Here is a 20,533-nt window from a genome sequence, read left to right as displayed (position 1 = left end):
ACGTAATTTCACATAACTTAGGCAAGTGATGGACATTATATCAACGATTAAGTTTTTATTTATCCATAAATAAAATTTGAATTCTGTTTAAGAAACACTCGGAATTAATTTTCTCGCTTGATAAAAGTTTCTTTATTCCTTTTTAGGACAGACAATCTTTTGTGTGAAAATTTTCGCTTGATTTGGGGTTAGGTTATTTTCGTTATGCAACAGAAACATTCCCCTCTCCTGCCCTCTTGCTGAACGGTATCGTAAATTTTTGATTTAATTGTATCGTTAACCAAATCGGTTAATTTCGTCATTACGGTAGTCGATGAAAGAAAGTTAATAAATTGATACTCTATGAATTGTCGTAACTTTTGCACTAAAAATTTATTATTATTAAATTTATTAACAGTCATCCAGTCTATCGTATATATTATATTTATTCTCTCTCCTATTAAATATTTCGTATTTAATTGCTCTCACTAAATTCAAATCTATTTATTGCTTTTGCTAAATATAAAAACATTTTGTAAAATTATGTCTTTTCATATTTCTTATTTTATAATCTTATTTTATTATTTTATATCTTATTTTATTTATTCTTATGTAAATCTGTACCATTTATTTGTATCAGAGAAAAAAGGTAATCGTCAACGATCCTGTTCCTCACCTTCTCGCTAACTGCTGCTCCCGAAGACCAAATTGGCGTCGAATTAAAATTTAAATGCCACGTATATTCACGTCGTATACACGACTGGTTTATGGCTGATTTGAATATTCGCTGAGGATAGAGACGGAGAATCTCTCTCGGTGCAGTTCTGTAAACTTCTCTGAATCAACGAACGCGCATCCATTTGACTAATTAGCATACGTTTAGACTAAAAGCGACTGACAATTCGAGTTTCAAAGACGTAGAATGTTCGTCGCCAGCCTATCGAAGAACCACATTGGCTGACGAAAGGATTCGTATATTTATCGACGCTACTTTTATGAACATGTTACGTGTGTCATACGATGCATTTTGAAATTTCAGTAGCGCCGCAACGATAGCCAACCATTATAACGACATTGGTAAAACCTTAAACGATTCTTGAAATGTATAGAAAAGTTGTAAGGTATTTAGTAGAAATATACATTTTTCATTTGCCGATTTTGAATTTTCAATAACTAAGAAACAAATTATTCCGGTTTCAAGAATCAGCCCTTAAATTTTCTGGCACCTGTAGTTGAACATCCTGTATATTTAGCAAAGATGACAGAGGCATTTAAACAGGCAAGCGTATTCGATGATATCATATTTAATAATATTATGGCCAAGGTTACCATTCATATTGTGTATTAATTTTTTCATCGAATAAAAGCATGCAGTAGGTACCTCGTAACTTTGTATATATTTTCAGATAAGGTCCAAATTTTGCCAATATAATCTTGACAGTGGCATGTCATTATAGTGCTAATGAAATTTCAAAACCTTTTATATAACACGCACGAAAATTTACTTTATTTGACATAAATACTTTTGCGAGCCACTGTACGTACGAGTGGCAATAAATTCTCTGGGCTATAACAGACCCTGTCGAACTGGTTCCAGCGTTATCTTGTCATTTAGGTTTCTCATTCCGGCCGAAAGTTGAGTCAACTTCCTCTCAATTGCGCAATCGTCTTTATCGTTAATAGGTCTGTCAATACGTTTTTTCTCTTTTTAACAAAGTTCACGATTATAACGTTGACCATAAACGGGTGAGACCTCTTCATAAAGAGAACGTTCTGCCGCTTTGTTCGTGCGTACCATTTTCCACGGACCATTTACCTACAACTTTTCGATGTCGCTCAATTAACGCTGATCCTCTTGTAGGATTACAACTTCGACTCCTGATCGACCGTATTTCACAACTGAACAGTGTTTGGCTTTCATGTTGAAGAGCGATGCCCAGGGCCATTGTCCTGCAGGTTACCAACTGTTATTGCAGTAGTTTGCGTGGTAACAACTGTAATTCAAACACAACACGCTCATAGTCACGAAGATGTTTTGTTAAGGTTCCATATGGGTTTCTGTTCTATGCGTTTTCGGAATTATGCCATTAGACGTGATGTTAAAGTTCCTAGAGACCTCGTCGTTGACACCAACGCCGGAGAAACTACAACTTACGTTTTGTTGGGTTTAACAGAAAGTTTTTGTTCGATTTTCCTAGATGGATACGAGTTTAACATCAACCTTACCAGGCTCGATCAAATGGCCGGTTTTAAAATTTAATTTAAAATTGAACACCCATTGTTATTTCTTTTGCTCATCCAACTTTATGTAAATTCTTACATTAACAAAAATTTAGAAATTTATTAATCAGATAATAAGGTTAAAACAAATACATCATAATCGCCGAGGGCTAAATTATTATCTATTAAGGTTTCTTTGGAATGAGAAAATGATAGAAGCAGAGGACCTCGACTAGTCTATACTTTTTAGTTGATCTATACAAGGTGTTCAGCTATAGGTGTCAGGAAATTTAAGGAGTGATTCTTGAAGCCAAAATGAGACGAAAATCAGGAATAAAAGAATTGCGTTTATGGCTAGTTATTGACGATTAAAAAATCCGCCAAAATACCCCTGCACGCGAGCAAACCTCCATTCACAAAGAAAGGAAAGTCAGCCTAAGCAACGGGGCGCACAGTGATACTCAATCCGGTCAGCTTACCTCGTACAAGTCATAGAGAAGACTATGGTATTCAGAGACGTAAGCTGCGATAGTCCCGTCCGCACGTGTCCATAACAGAATCGTAACAGAAGCACATAGACGACATTTGTACAAGGTTCGCATACGTACAGCGATTATAAAATATACTCTTTTCATGTTACATACGTAGCCACATCAAATTGAATATTACATCCTTATTCGTAAATCTAACTTATTTAGACGAGCATGATAACTAATTAAGTATACATGTTTCTTGCACATGTAAATAGCAGAGAATCGAGGCTAGACTTGGTGAACCAGGAACCGGATAGAACAATACGGCGGTCCACAAGCGGCTAACAATAAATCGAGAAGAATTGCGAAGGAAAGCCTGCCGCTCGGATATCCGGGATTTCGCTGTCCCGAATAAGGGAATTAAACTTTATTGCCCGATTTTTGCGTCTGTATAATCCGCTACTTTATCTCACCGTTGTGTTTTATTAAACGATAATTCCGTACGCGATATATACGATATTCCGCGTGTTTATATTCACGTGTCAGCGGTCATCCTGTCCGAGCACGATGCAACGTTCGAACAGAAAATTTGTTTGCCTTTCCTCTCTCTTTAATCCTTTTTTTTTTGCTCGAAACTTTCAAAATTGTTTCCAGAAGAAAAATAGCAGTAATATATTTGGTCGGAACAGATCGCACCGGCTAAGTTAAATCCTTCGCAATTAGACGAGCGAAAATGGTAAAATCGAACCAGCCAGTTGAAAAACGATATAAATACGAAATTGGGCATTTTTAAAAGTTGGAAGTATAAATGTGTGTGATCGAGACAGTCCCTGCGGTTTAATGAGAGTAAAAATAGTATAGAAAATGCGATTAAGTTGATAAAGTACATCTGAAGCGAAGCATCGACATTTTATGAAGACTACTAATTGTACTTGTCAATAAGACGACTAATTCTCTTATACATCACGCTGAATTTACTTTGGTAATCAACTTGCATTAAATCATTTTTATTTTAATTACTTTTAACGTTAACAGGTACTGCTACTTTTTGCCACTGTATTAATTTGTTTCATTTGCAGATTAAAAATTCTGTTGAGTCGAGGAACGGTGCAAGTCCAATTATTAAATTCATTTTAATTATAAAAGACTCAGGAACGATGTTCAAGCACAGGTAGGCAGATATATGGACGTTTATCTCGCTTAGCATGACCGTGTTTAAATTGGAACAGCGCTATAAAATCAATGACATTGATAATACACATACAGGCACAAAAAGAAAGAAACTAAAGCTATTCTTTGAAATATCTCAAAATGTAGTTTCCAGGGTGTATTGTTCTTCGATTCATCGATTCAATTGTTTTCTGCATTTCACAACTGCAGCTGCTACAAAATTTACAGAGGCAGCTTTTTAAATTGGAATATTTTGTAGCTAGAGGAAACCGGCTCGCGTTTTTCCATGTTATACCGACAATTAAACGGCTCGAAACGAATTGAATTAATTGAGACAGCTTGGAAAAAAGAATGATCGCCGTGCATGGGATGTGAAAAAAACCCGGACGCCGTATCTTTCTGGTCGCGTAAATATTTATACCCGGCGTTTGCAGTTGCAGTCACGTAACGACCGCGATGCAAAATGCATAGGAAGTGCAGGTATCAAATGAGAAGAAACTTGCTAGAATGGTGCACAACTCTCGTTCGCGTAAAATGTTTGATTCCGAAGATGTTCAAATCCTATCGCGAAGATTACACTTTGCTAAAATGGGTAGGAAACGGAAATCGAAAAATTGGAACATAATCGAGGTTGCTTTGGTGGAAGGACTGGCTATTTCTAAGACTACTCCGCACACGTTTCATCTTCGCTTTTGAGATCTTCCATTTTTCTATTCGTGTTATTATTCTTCGCGTTAAACATGGATTAGGATAGTTCTTAATTTATTTATTATAGAAATATTTGTGCTTACAGAGTATTGACATTGAATAAAATTATGGAACAAAGGATCAAAAAAATAATTTTGTCGATAATGCAAAAGAGTGGATTAACGACGAAAAAGGAAATATTGATGGTTTAAAATGTTGTAAAAAAAATATATATATATAAAATACAAAGTTATATTGCAATTAACGTCGATGACTGAGCTCCCTGTTTTTCAATATTGTTTTACAATTTTTATCCTATCTTCAATTTTTTTCATACATATTTTAAATTCCAAAAATGATTCTACTATTGATTTCAGTATTGAAACATAATCGTTGCTTTGGTGGAAGGACTGAATATTTTTTATCGCTTTAAAAATCTACCATTTTTCTATTCCTTTTGTCGTTCTTTCGTAGCAGGATGTTGAACATGGATTAGGATAGTGATTTTTAATTTGTCTTTATAAAAAAATGTTATCATGATCGTACATCAACATCAATACAAAGAAGAAGATTAACAATCAACAAGCAGATACTTTTAATTTAGAAGGATTGTAATTAAAATCAATGATCGAATTCCTTTTTTTCCAACATTCTTCCACAATTTGTATTTTATTTTTAATTCTTTCCATACATATTTCAAGCTGCGCGAATAATTTTATCGCGAAACTCTCAACATTTACAAGATTACAAATTTCAACGATTTAATTTTCCACTTTTTTCAATGTTGAATCGAGGCCACCAGATATTAATATTTACAAAATCCTATTACCCTGCCTGAACGTTACGTATTCATATTAGATATATCGTCACTTCGTAAAGTTGTATTACACGTGATTCGTAATAATCGTTATTACATTCCAGTGAAACACGAAATCGCTTGGTCTTCGCATATTTCAAATATGGATGCCCGTTTAATTTTGCTTTATGTAACCGAACAGATCTGCCAGCGAGATGATCGAATTTCAGCTTAATGGGTTAACGGAAACTCGCGTAATCGTCGGGTAAACCGCACGGAACGATTAGTAAGTACTTATTATTCTAATAACATTTCTATAGTTTTGGTTTTTACAATCACGGACTATTTTTTAGAGACTAGAATAATCAAGCAAATCGGATAGAACGATCTATCGATCGGCTTTGACGACGCGTGGTCCTTGAAAAACCAATTGAATCACTTGTCTGTTTCTGCATGTGGATATGAAAATCATTAACCATAACTGCACAGTGCTCCCAGATAGTAGTAGTGTCCCGCAGCTGAAAACAGGACAACATAAATTCATTGGAGAAATACTAAATCGAAGAGGGATAACATTCTTATTATCATGGTAAATCGTTTGCAAAGATTTTTCACATGTTTATCATTTATTGAATAGAAGAGATTTCTATGACTCGAATATATTAATATTATCTATGACCGATGTTATAGGTTATAGGTTATAGGTTATAGGTTATAGATTGTAGGTTGTACCAAAAGTTTCTTTCGTTTTATGAGGAAACAATAGATGCACAACATTTTTTGTTTTATATTATTTTATTAAATAATGTATGATCTATTTTGTTTTATTGTAACAAGAGTCTCTAGTCTGTCTAGTTGTCTACAATAGTCTCTTGTTCCTATAGAACAAAATGGATCGTACATTTAATAAATTAATTCAATAAATTCGATAAAATAACTTTTCGTATAACCTAATATTTCACGCGATATTGATCTTTGATCAACAAATTTTAATCGCTTTACTCAATTCGGTGTTAATTTTATCTGTTATCTAATGTTCGCGTCGCAAGAGGATAATAATGTTTTATTTAATAATTACGAATTTGTTGTTTTAGTAAAGGTAAATGTCTGCGACGTATTTACATAGCTTTCTTCATGCAAGGATTGACGTTACTACGTGGCTTTAAAGTCGCTACGTATTAACGGACTGCGAATGTTTATGCATTTCTGCGCAATTCAACGATGCAAAAATCTACGAAATGCATGTAACGTTAAAAAATATATGAAATATCCAACGCGGTGCTTATCATAATATTCAGTAGAGAAATGAAATTTTTTTTAAATACGTCCGTAGAAATATAAATATGCGTAAAGGTCCACACAGTACACAACTACATAGCGTCACTATGATCTACTAACTGTGATCTAAATACACAACTACATAGTTTCAGTATGACTAAGACCTCTGCAAGATTAATGCTAAATTAATTACTATTAAAAATAGTCGTTTCTTTTGTTCTGAAATTAATCGCGATAACTGGACAGTAATTATTACGTGAAACTCACAACAAAGGCCAGCGTATCGATTTGAATAAAGCATCCCGTAATTGCCACAGGCAGGCTGGCCCGATTGATACGGTTCAAAGCCGATCACGTTCCCGCTGCAATGTAAAATAAAACGTTAGAAGAAAAACGGATATGACTCGTCGCCTGAAGCTTCTTCAAATTGTCATAAATTGTTTACAAAGTGCTATTAGAGTTGTACAGATCTACGGAGAATTATAGAAAGTTACAGTTACGGAGACTTACAGAGAATTATTAGGATCGTGAGATTTATTAGAATCATTAGTCAGGAAGAGCCGTTATATAGAACTGAGTTGAAGAAGATAATTTTCCATAAGCTACTCGAACTCGAGGCATAGAAGTGTAAAGTTTGAGCTTTGAGAAGAAATATTCAGATATCGATGGCTTACTGTACAAATGTTCTATGTACACCTTTTCTGAAATTTTCTGTTTCTGTATGTAACAAGTTCTGTTCTTCACTATCTCTTTAAGTAGCTGTATAAGAATCACATTTATACCTACTTGATGAAGTTGTCAAATATAATACTTTTGTTTATTGTATTTAGTGTACTATACTGTACTGTATTGTACTGTACTGTACTGTACTGTACTGTACTGTACTGTACTGTACTGTACTGTACTGTACTGTACTGCACTATACTGCACTATAAGTGTACTACTATCTGTATAGAAATATCTTCAAGAACTATCTTCTGATCTATCTTTGTCACTTTATGTTCCTAAAAGAGATCAATGTATAATTTGTACATTTGAAACGTTTGTTTATTTCTTTTACTCGTTTATTTGCTTTTCTTGATAATGCTGAAGATAGACATACGATATTTGTGCAGTAGCAACCATCGACTATCATACAGTTTTAATTACTTCTCCTCTTTTCAATCTTTTCTTTTTTGTTGAACTCTTAAAAAAGAAAAAAAAAATTCAGAAGACTGAAAAGATTTGCTCATACGTCAATCGATGGAATCTGAAGCATTTTAGGAATGTATTAAAGGTTTTTTCTAAAATTCAATCGAACCATAGATTCGGGAAAATTGCGTATTCGAGGAGGCCTTTTCATAGTGGAAAAAGGCGGTACAGACGTGTTCAATTTGTTGACAGTAATAAGCTACCGATCGACGGGAAATACTCGAGAAGCAAGGAAATTTATGGTAGGATTGAATACGCGTGGCGTTTCGTTTGGAAGCCTCCGACTTTTTCCACGAGGAATATCGGGACCAACCCCAATTTTCGTTCTTTTCTCACACTCTCAACTCGGTTAAAAATTAACCCATAACAAATACGATCTTTGTCAATTGATGTTTCTTTCCACCAGAGAGAAATAAATAATTTTCCATCGATAGATCCCAATTTTTATCCAACGCTTTTGAAGCGAAACATTTCCAAATTAGATCGATATAGCGAATATTCCTTTTTGTACTGGATCTTTTTAATTAATTAAATTTAGTATTCTTTAATAATTTTAACATTTTATGCAAAAAAATCATTAATACTCTTCTCCTTCATTTCTGTTATTAGATTAAATCATCTTAATATGGCTGGCTGAGAATCATTGTGTTAAGAGTCAATTTATTGCTATTTTTCATAAAATAGTGTTCTATATATAACGTATAAAAATGTATGTATAAAATATAGTGCCCGATATTATAATTAAAAATAATTATATAAAATAGCGTTCGTTTGTTATTATTACTGATTAAAGTACGAAGTTACTGAAATGATACTTGTGACGATTGAAATTCATATAAAGACTGTCTTGCTGAAAATCTTCACCGGACAAGCTAGATTTTCGACAAATGTTATTTTTCCAGTAGAACCAGTCAATTTTTACTCGACGATAATTCAGGGCATAGATTATTGTTTATGGCACTGCTTCCATCTGTCGTAATTCTTGCTTCTACTGTCGGAATACATTGTTACATAAAAATCGAACATTGGAGAAGGATTGGCTTTGTTATTGATTGATAACAATCGAAGCTGGCCGAATCAGATCTCGAATTTCAAAAGAGTTTTCTTTCTGGCTCTTCCTTGTTGAAAATTTGCGCTCGAATATCGAATGAAAGCAATTGGGCAAAGGAAATAGGGGAAATGGAATTCTCACCTGGGCCCATAGTTACAGACGTAGTTCTTGGTGTAGCCCCGGGCAGGGTCGTAATAGAAGGAGTAGCCACAGCCCACCAGATATGTGTCACCCCAGACGAGCTGCAAGTAATTTAAAACCTGCTTCATCCCTTTGCATACTCGAGATTTCTTGCCTAAGGTCTAAGGTCTCCTAGAATCTTTTTCACGAATTTCTCGAATGCTTTCCCTTGATACTTCCTATTACCTTGCTGGCGCTACAGCTTCTTTCAATTTCTTAAATTATTACGCTAGACAAACTTTTGTTTCATCTCTGTGGTCACATTTTATTCCTTCATTTATTTACTTTGTTGTCTGTGAGTTAGATTAGAATAGTACCTCACTTGTGATACAGGTTCTTTCAGTTTTTGGAATATTATATCAGATAAGCTTTTGTTTCATCTTTCTGTGATTACATTTCATTCATTTATTTATTTTGTTTTATGTTTATTTAATTTGTGAATTAGATTAGTGCGTTACTGGTGCTACAGGTGCTTTCATCTTTTCGATCCAATAGTTGTCCCATTTTGAACTTAATGGTTTGTGGTTTGAATAAAATTTAGAATTTTTAGAAAATCATCATTGGATTATCCTAATCTCTTTACGATCTTTTGAGCAATGCTAGAGCTTGAGAAACTGAAGTTAATGACATCTAGTGTTGGATAGAAAATTATAATATTCCAAGGCATCTTTCATTACAACCAAGCCGTCGGCGACTTAAAATATCTTAAAAACTCTCTCCGTTGACGTTAGATTCTCTCAGAAATTTCATTTCCATTTAGCGTACCATAGCTATAGTGTACTATAGTGGCTTCCTGGCATTCGCTTTTGCTCGATGAAATCACAGATAGTGACCTTCTATAATAGTTTCAAGGGATTGGATAGTATATCTAAGAGCAGCAAGGACAACTAACCTGAGTGTAATGGCCGGTGGCATCGCTATAGCCTGTTTGATAGTGATGTACCTCGTCGAACCAGCCGTTGATCATCTGGCGCCAGTTTGGCTGGTCGTCGTACGGTCCCGGGGGCCTCGTTGTCCATGCTCGAGCCATATTTTGTCCCACAGAGAACCTGCCTGTAGATCGATCGTTGTTAATCATGATCGATAGCCTGTTTCACTATGGACCGACAGAGGATCGTACTCTCTGTCGGCTAATTTCTTGTTTCACTAATTTATCGATTGCTCTACGTTGCGTGGATCATCGCTGTTCAGGCCACGTCAATAATGTCGTGAAGGGGAAACAAAATCTCTTTTGGATCTGCCGATTTCTCTCTGAATTTGTGTTACGAAGGGGGCCCATCGGTCGTAAAACTTAGCCGAATCAAAATATGCAAGAACATATATAATATGTGTTTGTATGTATGTTTGTTAGAAGTTTAAACGCCTGAGGACATTTCCTACCTTTAATAAAACTTTGGTTTTCTATCGAGGCAAGTATTAGATTGGGCTATCTTTAACCTTTTCCAATCTTAAAGCAAATATTACAGTAGCTGTCTTAAGATTTTTTAATCTATGATCTTAGAAGATTTTATGATTCTTATATAACAAGAAGTTACTGAGTTGTCATACTGCTTGCCATTTCTCGTTCAAATAAACCAAGAGTTTATATTCGAATAAGCGGATTCAATCGGTTGGAATTCAATCAACCGGTCACTAATTAAAATTTGTTTTTGGTAAATGAAATTCGTATAAAGGGATCTCTATTACAGCTGTATCAGATGCTTCGAATTGTTAAGAGTGCTGTTGATCAATTGTGATCACGTGATTTGTTTCATGCGGATGCCCTTTTCATCCAAACGCTGGACAGCACACGTTGATCTACAGAGTGACTCAAAAGTAGCGTCCTGCTAATTAAAGAGGTTACAAGTAGTCGTAGATCTACTTACGAACATTCCTGAGATCGTCGTGGATCTCAGCGCACCGATTCGTCCACCTTTGCGCCATGGCAGCCAATTCGTCGTCCCAGATCTGAAAAAAGTCCCTATTTCCTAGTAACAAATTTCCAAATCGAACTCTCGTAAAATCGTTTAAGAAGGTAATTACAGTAATTGATTATTAGACAGCGGACATTTATGCAAATTCGTATTTTTATGAATGTAACTGAAAAAGTAGAACCTGAGCACTGATTTGTTTCACTTGCCAAATATCACAATGGGTACTATACTTTGGATATTTTATATATTTTAATATATTACGTGTATTCTGTGCATTCTTGCATTAAAATTCTCATAAATGAATAAAAATCTGCAGTTGATCTATTATAGATTATGTACAGATAGTAATTCTTTGCAAGAAAATAAAAAGGCGGGAAGTTTGAACTTTATTTCTTACCATTTCTCTCATATTGGCAGCACTGGGCTGTCCATTGATCTGACCCAAAGCCACTAGTTGTCTCAAGCGATTATGCTCGTCTAAGATGGTCTGTTTCTCCTCGCAGGATAAATCTGTGGATCCTATAAATAAATCCATAGACAATCAAGTAGTAGATCCACTATACCCACCAATCTACATATCACTGTAAAATGGTGACAAAATATTTCTAAAGAGATTGCAACTGTAATTTTTTTTTTTGTTTTAGATTTGTTCATATACAAAAGCAAGATTGGGAAAATCTTTGGTTCTTTCATTTATGTTACGGCGCGTGAGATGGTCCGTAAGGCCCCACCGTAAACTGAATCTTTTAACTTAATCTTATTAGCTTGAAGGAATCTCTGATCCTGTAAGCATCTTCGGTTTATGGATTAACGGATTATGGATTTCACGGGAAGAGCAGGCTCTTCTCATGAACAATGTCACCCACGAACCACGTTGGTCTGACAGTAAAATTTCAAAAATTTCAAAAAGTCGAGTTAAACGTTTTAGCCTGTCAACTGCTCAAATGAAACGAGATGACCTAAGAATATTTAGGTTAAACTAAAGCTTCGATATATGTATGTATGTAAGTTTGAAATCACATAGTAAAGACAGAGCAGAATAGGAAACTTATAATTTGCTCTGCAGTTTCCATTTTTGTACTTTCCTGTAGCAACAGGTACTAACTGAATTACGAACTCGATTGTTCTGGACATTAGTTAAGACTGGCAAGTTCTCCTACCCTGTAGGCGGTCTACAGATGATCTAACTCGAATAGAATCTTTGGAGAATAGTTAGAGATTGTCCAGAATGATTCAAAGCAACGTTCAAACAATAATATGAACATTCTCTGGTAGATTCTAATTAAGAATTCGAACTTTTAACGCTTCGATCGATCGTTTTAGTGCTCTTTTTAACACGTACAGGACGTTTCAAACGTTTTGTGCAATTATTCAAACGTAACGTTAATGTAAGGGATTCTATCGCCTTGTTGAAATTCGTCTTTTTTTCCCCCGCTCAGTCTTTCGTCCATTTTCTTGGCCAGCTGGATTAGCCAACGTTCCGGAAAACTTTCCAGGAATCTGCTTTAACGACGTTCCCTCTGTCTTTCGACAGACAACTTTCCTGCTACCGTATTCTTTCGCCTAATAACTTTTAGCTCCTCTACGAAGACGAGGAATGCAAATTTCTATCCCGCTGGGACGCGAATCGGCAATCGAATTTCCTTCTTGCAGCTCTGCACAATTTTTAGTCACTTTCTCGCCTTACTTTCTCGTTTTACCGATTAATATCAGGTTATTCAAAACGTACATCTAGCGTTGTGCAGATATTTATGCAAACTTCTATCTTTTAAAATATAATTTAGAAACTAGAACCTGGGTAAAAAATTTGGTTTATCCATTAAACATGGCAAGGAGTACCGCAATTTGGTTATTTTATACAGGGTGATCCGTAATTCATGATGCAAATGGGGTCAAGGAGATTCTATGGCAAAAATCGAGAATAACAAAATTGCGTTGAAGGCTTCATTTTTTGGGGAAAATCGAGCTTGAAAATTTGTGAAGTATTCGTGAATTTGATCAATAGCCGGCTGGACAAGAATAGATAGAAATCGACAAGAGGTTATGTTACATTCGAAAATAAGTCGAGAACGAAGTATAAAATTCCATTGTTTAAGGGAAAGAATAGAGAGGGGGGAAACAGGCAAATATAGATTTGAATAATTTTAGTGAAGAAATAACCCGATAAGCGCGTATTAAATAAATTTTTAAATTCGATTTTCTTGGAAATAAAATTTAAGATGAGACAATTATATTCTACATATTCGACTTATTTTCACATAGTGGAATAACCTTCTATCTATCCGAATAACCTCCTCTCTAACTGGGAATCGAGCAAATGTACGGATACTTTGCAAATTTTCAAACTCGATTTTTCCAAAAACCATGCCTGCCACGCAATTTTGTTATTATCGATTTTCGTCTTATTCCGCAGCCACGGCCCCATTTGTACCACGAATTACGCGCCATCCTGCATTCTTTGCATCTTCGCCACGTTCTGCTCGTCTTTGTATAAAGCTTGGAATTTTCATTAACGTTATAGCTATTAAATTATAGTAGTAGCCGGCACAGAATGGGTCGAACGTAAATGTAGCGTTTCGCTAGCTCGCGTATTGGAATTTTAGATGAAAATATTCGTAGGCGGAATGAGAAACTCGCAAAATCCGAAATATCGTAATTCGCCGGTGATGCGTGAAACGGGAGTTCAGCACGAGTCGTTCGTTTTGAATAACAATTCGCGTAGCATCTTGGCGTTTATTGCACGCGCGCGCCCACAAATTTACGGATTTCCTGTAATTAACCGGCAACTGCTTTAATTCGCAAATGTAATCGAATCTCGTGGCTACTCGCACGGCTGAATACGGTATTTTTACCGTCGAATCGATGTTCGCCGTTCTATCGAAATGTAATAGATTCCAATTTTCTCCCCGTAAATAATGTACGAGCTGAATTATTCATGAAGCTAGGTCGGCGCACAGCTGGACGAAAACCGGAGCAATAAAGTTACCTTGCTTCTTCTGTCCCTCTTTTTCCACCTTTATCTCTCCCTTGTCTGTTTAATTACGGCGAATTTGTCCGATACTTCCGACAATAAAAACAACGGGACTTTACATGAATTTTGTTTAACGTTTCAATTCCTTCCCCTCCTCCTTTCCTTTCTCCTTTTTTAAATACACCTATCCGCCGTACAAAAGGTTACTCTTACGACACGGATTAGCTGTAACATGGTCGGAGAATTGGGGGATATCCCCGTACAAAACGGCACGTAATGAGAATTTTTAAGTACAGCCACCTGTCGTGCTTTTTATCTTTCATTCGTGTAAGCGCGTGTGCTGTCGCTGATCTTGCGATATTGAAATTTTCGAACGTACGTAATCTTCGAGTATCGAAATTTCCAATGCATTTTTAGTTCGTGATTTATCAGGGTTTTTCGACTCGTGGAAGTGCGAATGGTTTAGAAGAAAGGAAAATGGACTTACACGCTGCTTTCGAAATGAGCAGTCCAATTGTTATTGATTGTTTTAATGGACATATTTCTCTTAGCTATGAAAACGAAATGGTTTACTTTTGTTAAATTTTGCAAGCTATTTTTGCGCTAATTCTTTGTTTCGTATAATACGAAATATATTTTAAATGACACCATGTCATTTTTAATAGATAGTTGTTTTTACTTTCATGTCATTTTATATCTATTTTTCATTATTGTAGGATAAATAAAAATATTGGAATTTAAATTTCGATGTGACCTGAACTAAAGAATCGATGTTTCATAGATACCTACGTCTATTGTTATCCGAAAATGTGATTGCGAAATTAATTCTATATCTAGCACGTGTTTTTTCTATTTGTTAACTGTCGCGTCGCTCACAGATCGCATTTCGAAACTGTGCCGTCGATTTTCCCGCCATTTTTACCGAGCAAATATTCGGCTAATTTCGCCTCTTAATAGACACGTTTCCTTTTTTTACCACGAGTCATATATTCTCGGCTTTATCGTAACGACCTGAAATTATTGAAATTTCGAATAGTGGCACGTTCGCTGTACAACATCGGGTTACCACGGAAATTCAAATAATTTTCTTTGTTTCCATTTCCCCCAATTTTCCGCGTTTTCGTCGTTGGAGAGCATCAATGTTACTAGAAAACGAAAAGAACAATGATAAATATATATATATCATATGATATCACATAACATATTCATATAATATATATTATATAATATATTTAATGATATATTTATATCAATGAAAGTTTTCCATCTGAGAGTTAGTCTGTATAAACGACTAATTGTTTCATAATTCCCAGTCATTTTGTCACTAAAAATTGATTTCCTTTACCGTTCTATTTAATATTTGATTGACATTTAATTATAATACCCGCGTCATACGATCAGAGATATAGACGAGGCTCGGGTATTATTACGTAAAATCGGTAGAAATAAAAAACGATCTAGCGCGACAGCGGATCAGTTGGCAGCACTGGGCGCGGGTTGGTTTCTTTTTGCAGCGGAAATGAGCAGGGCTTGGCTGGTACGTAACGATTCGACCGACACCTGCTAACTCCATTCTCTTGTCGTAGCGCCTGGTTAAATGGATTTCGTGGGAATGGACTTGCCAGCTTGTTAAATAAATAGTCCCTGGCTGCTGGCCTCCATTCAAAGTTTCCCAGTTATTTCCATTCCTTCAAGGGAAGGTCTGCCCGATCACTCGACCGTCTCAGTCGATAATTACTCTTGCAATACCGATTCTTCCCGCGACTTTGTTGTCTTTCCCCTCCAATTTTAAATCTTCCTTACTAGAAAATCAATTTTTTAAATCTAAATTCCCTCTTTCTCTCTGCATTTTTCACAGCTTTCCCGTCGCATTTGCCATAAGTACTTTCCTACCTTAAGAACTATAGCGCGATACCTTATTTAAATTTCTAAATTTGGATGCTTGAGAGCGGACAAATTTGGTACTTTTTCGTTATCCTTCATTTTTCTCTAGATAAATAAATATCCCTATGGCAAATATAACGTTCGTCTCTTCGCTATTTCGTGTATTTTCTCTCGAACCTTTCTTTCTTACCAATCAAAGTCTTTGTCAATTTGCCACTTTTTGACACACCTCCTTTCTGTTTCCCCTAGATAAATATCCCCACGACCGAAATAATATTCTTCTCTTCGCTTTCTCTCCTTTTCCTATTTTCTATCGAATTTTTCTTGGCAAATAAAATCGTTCTCATATTGCAGCTTTTTAATCGAAACAATAGAGGCTGTGGGACAGCGTCCGGACCGGACCGGAAACGAGTCGCTGGAATTGAGGGCAAGGGAAGGAAAAGAGCACGGCGCATCTCCGCGAAATTTCGAATTCGGTGCACAGTTTCCCGATGCTCGTTCTCAATGGGAATAGTCACGAGCGGAACGAGATACGCGATCGTTGAACGAACTTGACTAATTGCCGGCTGGAAACTGTTATTCAACGGAGACCGAGCGGTGCGCCTGACGCACCGCACGAACAAAGGAACCTGCTTTTTCCGCGGTAATTGGAGGATCCCTGCTTTGAGAACATTTAAAATGCCCAAGGTGCGGAACAATTACGCGGCCAGAGGAAAAAAGAAGAAACGTTGAAAAATGGAAAAGAGGTCGAAGAAACGAACTATCGGTTCTTGTCGAATAGTATTGTTATCTACCACCACCAATCGGAAATTAATTCGGTCGTTTAACCGTCCAGTATCGTAAATATACATGCTCTGTCCATAAATCACCGGACAATTACTCATTTCCAACAAAATGGTTATTAGAACGATGCAACATAAATAGAATTTACTGGCTTCGTGCAGTTGTTTAATTTTGTAAGATATATAGCTCTATACTCTACGATTATATCCGAACGTTTAATTAGTACACGTATACGTTTAATAATTATAATAATATAATAATAATAATAATAATTTACAAACGGTACTCCACACCAATTTCGATGACCTTGAAATACACGGTCAGGGACATGATTCCGAATAACTTTTCTCTATACGCGTTATCGTCGTTTGATCTTAATTTTCGAGGTATAGACAAAAATATTTCATTAGAATGACTGTTACTAATATAATGAAAAATTGTTAGTATAGCGAAAGTTACCAAAATTCATAGTGTATCAATTTCAAACTTTCTTTCCTTCGTCGTTGTATATAGCAAATTATCAAAACTATATTAGAGAAATATAATGAAGTTATATTGGTGATTATATTAAATTGAACAATAAAATAACTTGTTCTCTGTTGATTTATTCAAAGGAGTTCAAGCACGGTTCGACCAAGGCAACGCAACACCACCGCGTGTCCATCGTCAGAGGACAAAAATTGGTGCAATTTGGATGGCACGTTCTACTCCATCTACCATATTCTCCTGATCTTGCACGCTCAGATCATCGCTTATTTCGCTCGTTAGAAAAATACTTCATATAATGAGAACTTGCCTTCTTTGGAAGATTGCAAAAACGAATTGGTACGTTTCTTTTCCTCGCAAGACTAAGCAATTCTACGCCGATGGAATAATGAAGTTGTTATAATAATGGCGAAAAGTCATGGAAAGGAACGATGCGTACATTGAAGGAAAAATCACACGCTTCAGTTTGGCTGTAAAAACGGAACGAATTAACAATTAACATTCCGGAATTAACAATTGGAGGTAAATTAGAAATAAAATCGTATTGAAAACCTAGATGAAGCGTTAAAAATGCAGCGTATAGTTGCATTCATGACTGGAGCTTGAAATGACTTAATTATAGCTAGACGAGAGTTAAGGATACTTCAAAGTTGCTTATGCCTAGTCACGTTCTTATCACGCTTGCTGAAGAGCGTTAGACGAACTGGAAATCACGGTACACGGTTCCGTGGCGATTATTCAAATTGTGCTTCTCGACGAGATGAATCACCTGCACTAGAAATCCACGTGCCACGGACAAAGCGTTAAAACTGTGGAACAGAGGCAAGTGCAAAGATCGAGCCAAAGCTTTCCGGAGCGAATTCTTCGACCCTTACGCAAATTTCTGTTGTTAAACGAACGTGAAGTGAAGAAATTATTTCGTGACTACTGGGACTGATGATTGTCCAGATTTTTTCTCTAACGATATAGTGGCTAATTCTTTTCTATAGAAGATTTTGGAATTTTGTGGTCCTTTATTTTAATTCTCATTGCTCTTGGCTATGAAAGATTCGTTGTTTCTTTTATTTCGTATTTTTCTGATCTTTCTCACATAATTAATTATCAATCGTTAAATTAATATGACTAATTTTGAAAATTTAATTAATTTGCACTTTGTCTAATTATTCTCTGCAAGCTCTCTAGTTTTTAATTTCTTCAATGGGCCATTCATTGATTTAGAGTTTTCCATCTTCTGATTTCATATTAATTTTTCTTATTTACAATTTTCTTAATTCCTTATTCCCTAATGTACAGTTTCCGTAATTTGCTAGTCTTAAATTTCTAGTTTTGTTAATTCGTCAATTTCGAATTTCTTTTATTACTTCCATGCCGAGTTTCTAATTTTCCTAATTTTCTAATGTCCAATTTCTATAACCCTTTAACTTTTCTAATCTCCTAATCCTGAATTTTCTTTATGTCTGATTTTCAATTTCCCTAATTTTACATATCCTAATTTCCAATTGCTCTGATTTCCATTTTACTTAATCATGTATGTCCCAATTTCTTCAATTTTCCATTTTCTCATGTCAACCTTCCAGTTTTCCCTTTCTTGAACTTCTAATCTTCATTTTCCCTGACTTTCCATACCCCAATTTCCAATTACTCTTAATTCCATATTACCTAACTATATATATTACCTAACTATACAATTTCCCATTTTCTCATATCAATATTTTCAGTTTTCCTTTTCCTCAATTTCTAATATTCATTTTCCCTCAATTTCCAATTACTCTGATTTCCATATCACTTATTTATATGTTATATGCTGCAATTCCCAAATTTTAATAATTACCCTTTTAACATAACATGCAATAAAATCTTTACCAATTCACTACCGCTAATAAAATCTGAATTATAATCACTTACTCATCATAGTTTTTCCAGAGCACGATGGCCACAGATTGTTGGCGGAGGCCACGGAGACCACGGTCAAGATCAACGTCAGTTGCCTGGCATTTCTATCGAGCATCATCTTCTTCAATTGTTAACTCGCGTCCGGCAGCAGTCAATTCGGATTTTCCCGTGTTGCACAACGAAAATTGATGCGTAAGTCGATAAAATGCGTATGGCTGCCTTAAATATGTGAACATGGGTCAATCGAACTATAAAATCGGCCGATTGACCGGTGAGAACCGGTCGTCGGAAGCAGACAGACTAATAGCTTAGCACGGTCGTGCGACTGCCTTTATATTCACCTGTCTCATGGCTTGGACCATGTAATTGTTCGCGCTACCAGTTTACATGGTGGGGACCGGTTGCATAGGTCAGGGTGACTGGTTTCAAGGCCATCGAGGGAGCAGCTTTTTGTTTAACAGATCAGCAAAAGATTAACAATATCCTGACAATTTTCAGTCGTAGAGAATTAAATATCAGTTAAGCGGGTATTAGAAAGGTGGGGTTAAAGCCAGTCAGATTTCGATTCCATTCGATTTAAGGTCAATGTCAGATTGAACCATGCTACACGATCATCGAATTTTTACGTTTCAATTCGGCTTTCATTTTAGCAAACGAAAAAGATTCAGAATGTTTTAAGACAATATTTCAATTAAAACGAGAAAGGATACGTACCGATAAGAATGTCCCCATATTTTCTTCAAACTTGAGATATTTTTTAACGCTGGAAAAATAAAATTTAGCCGGAAATGGCAAGATCGAGAGAACAGGATTAGCAATTGGATCTCTGTGTACTTCTAGATCTGAGTCTACGTTAGGTTCTATGAGAGTTAGGTCTAGGTCTAGGTCTAGGTCTAGGTCTAGTTCAGTTTATAGCTCTCAGCTTTACGAACCGATATGGCAGCTATAAACAATTATTCACCGCTGGCTCTCAGCACATTTATGAGTCTATTATCATTTTGAATGGGAGCACGAAACTTATGCTTGCGTCCAATGCTATCTTTATGCGTGGACTTACAATTAGAGATAAGGATGAAAAGCAGTAACGACAAAATGCTTTTTATCATTCAAGTTCAGCCATACCATTCAGGATTATCGGATTTTCCCTCTCATGAATCTACAGCTCAGCACACGTGATTTAACACACACTCGGACAAATCGTGATGTTTTCAGGTAATGAATTTTAAAAATGTAATCTTCTCGTCGATCGTAGAATAATTTCACGTGTAATCGATGTATTTTCTTAGTCGACCGAGATTCAAGTTACATTTCATCCAGGCTGCAGTTAGACCAAAAAGTAGAAGCTTGAGATAGGTTTGGATTAGATTTGAGTTATGCACGAGCTGTAGACTTCAGTTAGCTTTGGGATACGCCTTAGTCAAATCAGGATTTTGGTCACGTTTTTATTAAATCTGACTTGGACAAGAATTATGTCACTGTCAGGTGTGATCCAGGATTCGATTATACCTGAGTTACGTAGGATTTGGGTTATGTTTATATCAGCTTTGAACTGGCTAAACGTCGCTATTAAAACGGCGA

General features: G+C 35.9%; 1 protein-coding gene and 2 long non-coding RNA genes across 9 annotated transcripts in view; 2 read left to right on the top strand and 1 right to left on the bottom strand.

The window, feature by feature from the left end:
- The first annotated feature begins 150 nt into the window (after window positions 1-150).
- LOC125386590 lies at window positions 151-4,826 on the top strand. Its single transcript, XR_007226914.1, has 4 exons — window positions 151-246; window positions 620-2,793; window positions 2,948-3,654; window positions 3,752-4,826. It is a non-coding gene; the product is annotated as an uncharacterized LOC125386590 (long non-coding RNA).
- A 336-nt stretch (window positions 4,827-5,162) lies between these two features.
- Window positions 5,163-19,102, bottom strand: LOC100648036 (venom allergen 5.02). Its single transcript, XM_012317644.3, has 7 exons — window positions 18,968-19,102; window positions 11,336-11,457; window positions 10,891-10,972; window positions 9,918-10,078; window positions 8,987-9,087; window positions 6,871-6,965; window positions 5,163-5,843 (listed from the first exon to the last, which is right to left on the bottom strand). Exons 1-7 carry the CDS (start codon window positions 19,071-19,073, stop codon window positions 5,797-5,799), a joined length of 714 nt encoding a protein of 237 aa, XP_012173034.1. The 5' UTR covers window positions 19,074-19,102; the 3' UTR covers window positions 5,163-5,796.
- LOC110119987 overlaps window positions 5,781-20,533 on the top strand; it is a 45,961-nt gene continuing 31,208 nt past the window's right edge. For 5 of the 7 annotated variants that reach the window (XR_007226903.1, XR_007226905.1, XR_007226902.1 and 2 more), the window contains exons 1-3: window positions 5,781-5,914; window positions 16,148-16,480; window positions 17,191-19,147. This is a non-coding gene — a long non-coding RNA (uncharacterized LOC110119987). The remainder of the gene's footprint in view (window positions 5,915-16,147; window positions 16,481-17,190; window positions 19,148-20,533) is intronic. The other 2 variants (XR_002308510.2, XR_007226901.1) reach the window with 2 other exon arrangements.

Source organism: Bombus terrestris, chromosome 16 (genome assembly GCF_910591885.1).
Source record: "Bombus terrestris chromosome 16, iyBomTerr1.2, whole genome shotgun sequence".
In the NCBI taxonomy this organism is placed as follows: domain Eukaryota; kingdom Metazoa; phylum Arthropoda; class Insecta; order Hymenoptera; family Apidae; genus Bombus; species Bombus terrestris.
Note: the sequence above shows the minus strand (reverse complement) of the source record. Positions and strands in the feature narration are given on the sequence as shown.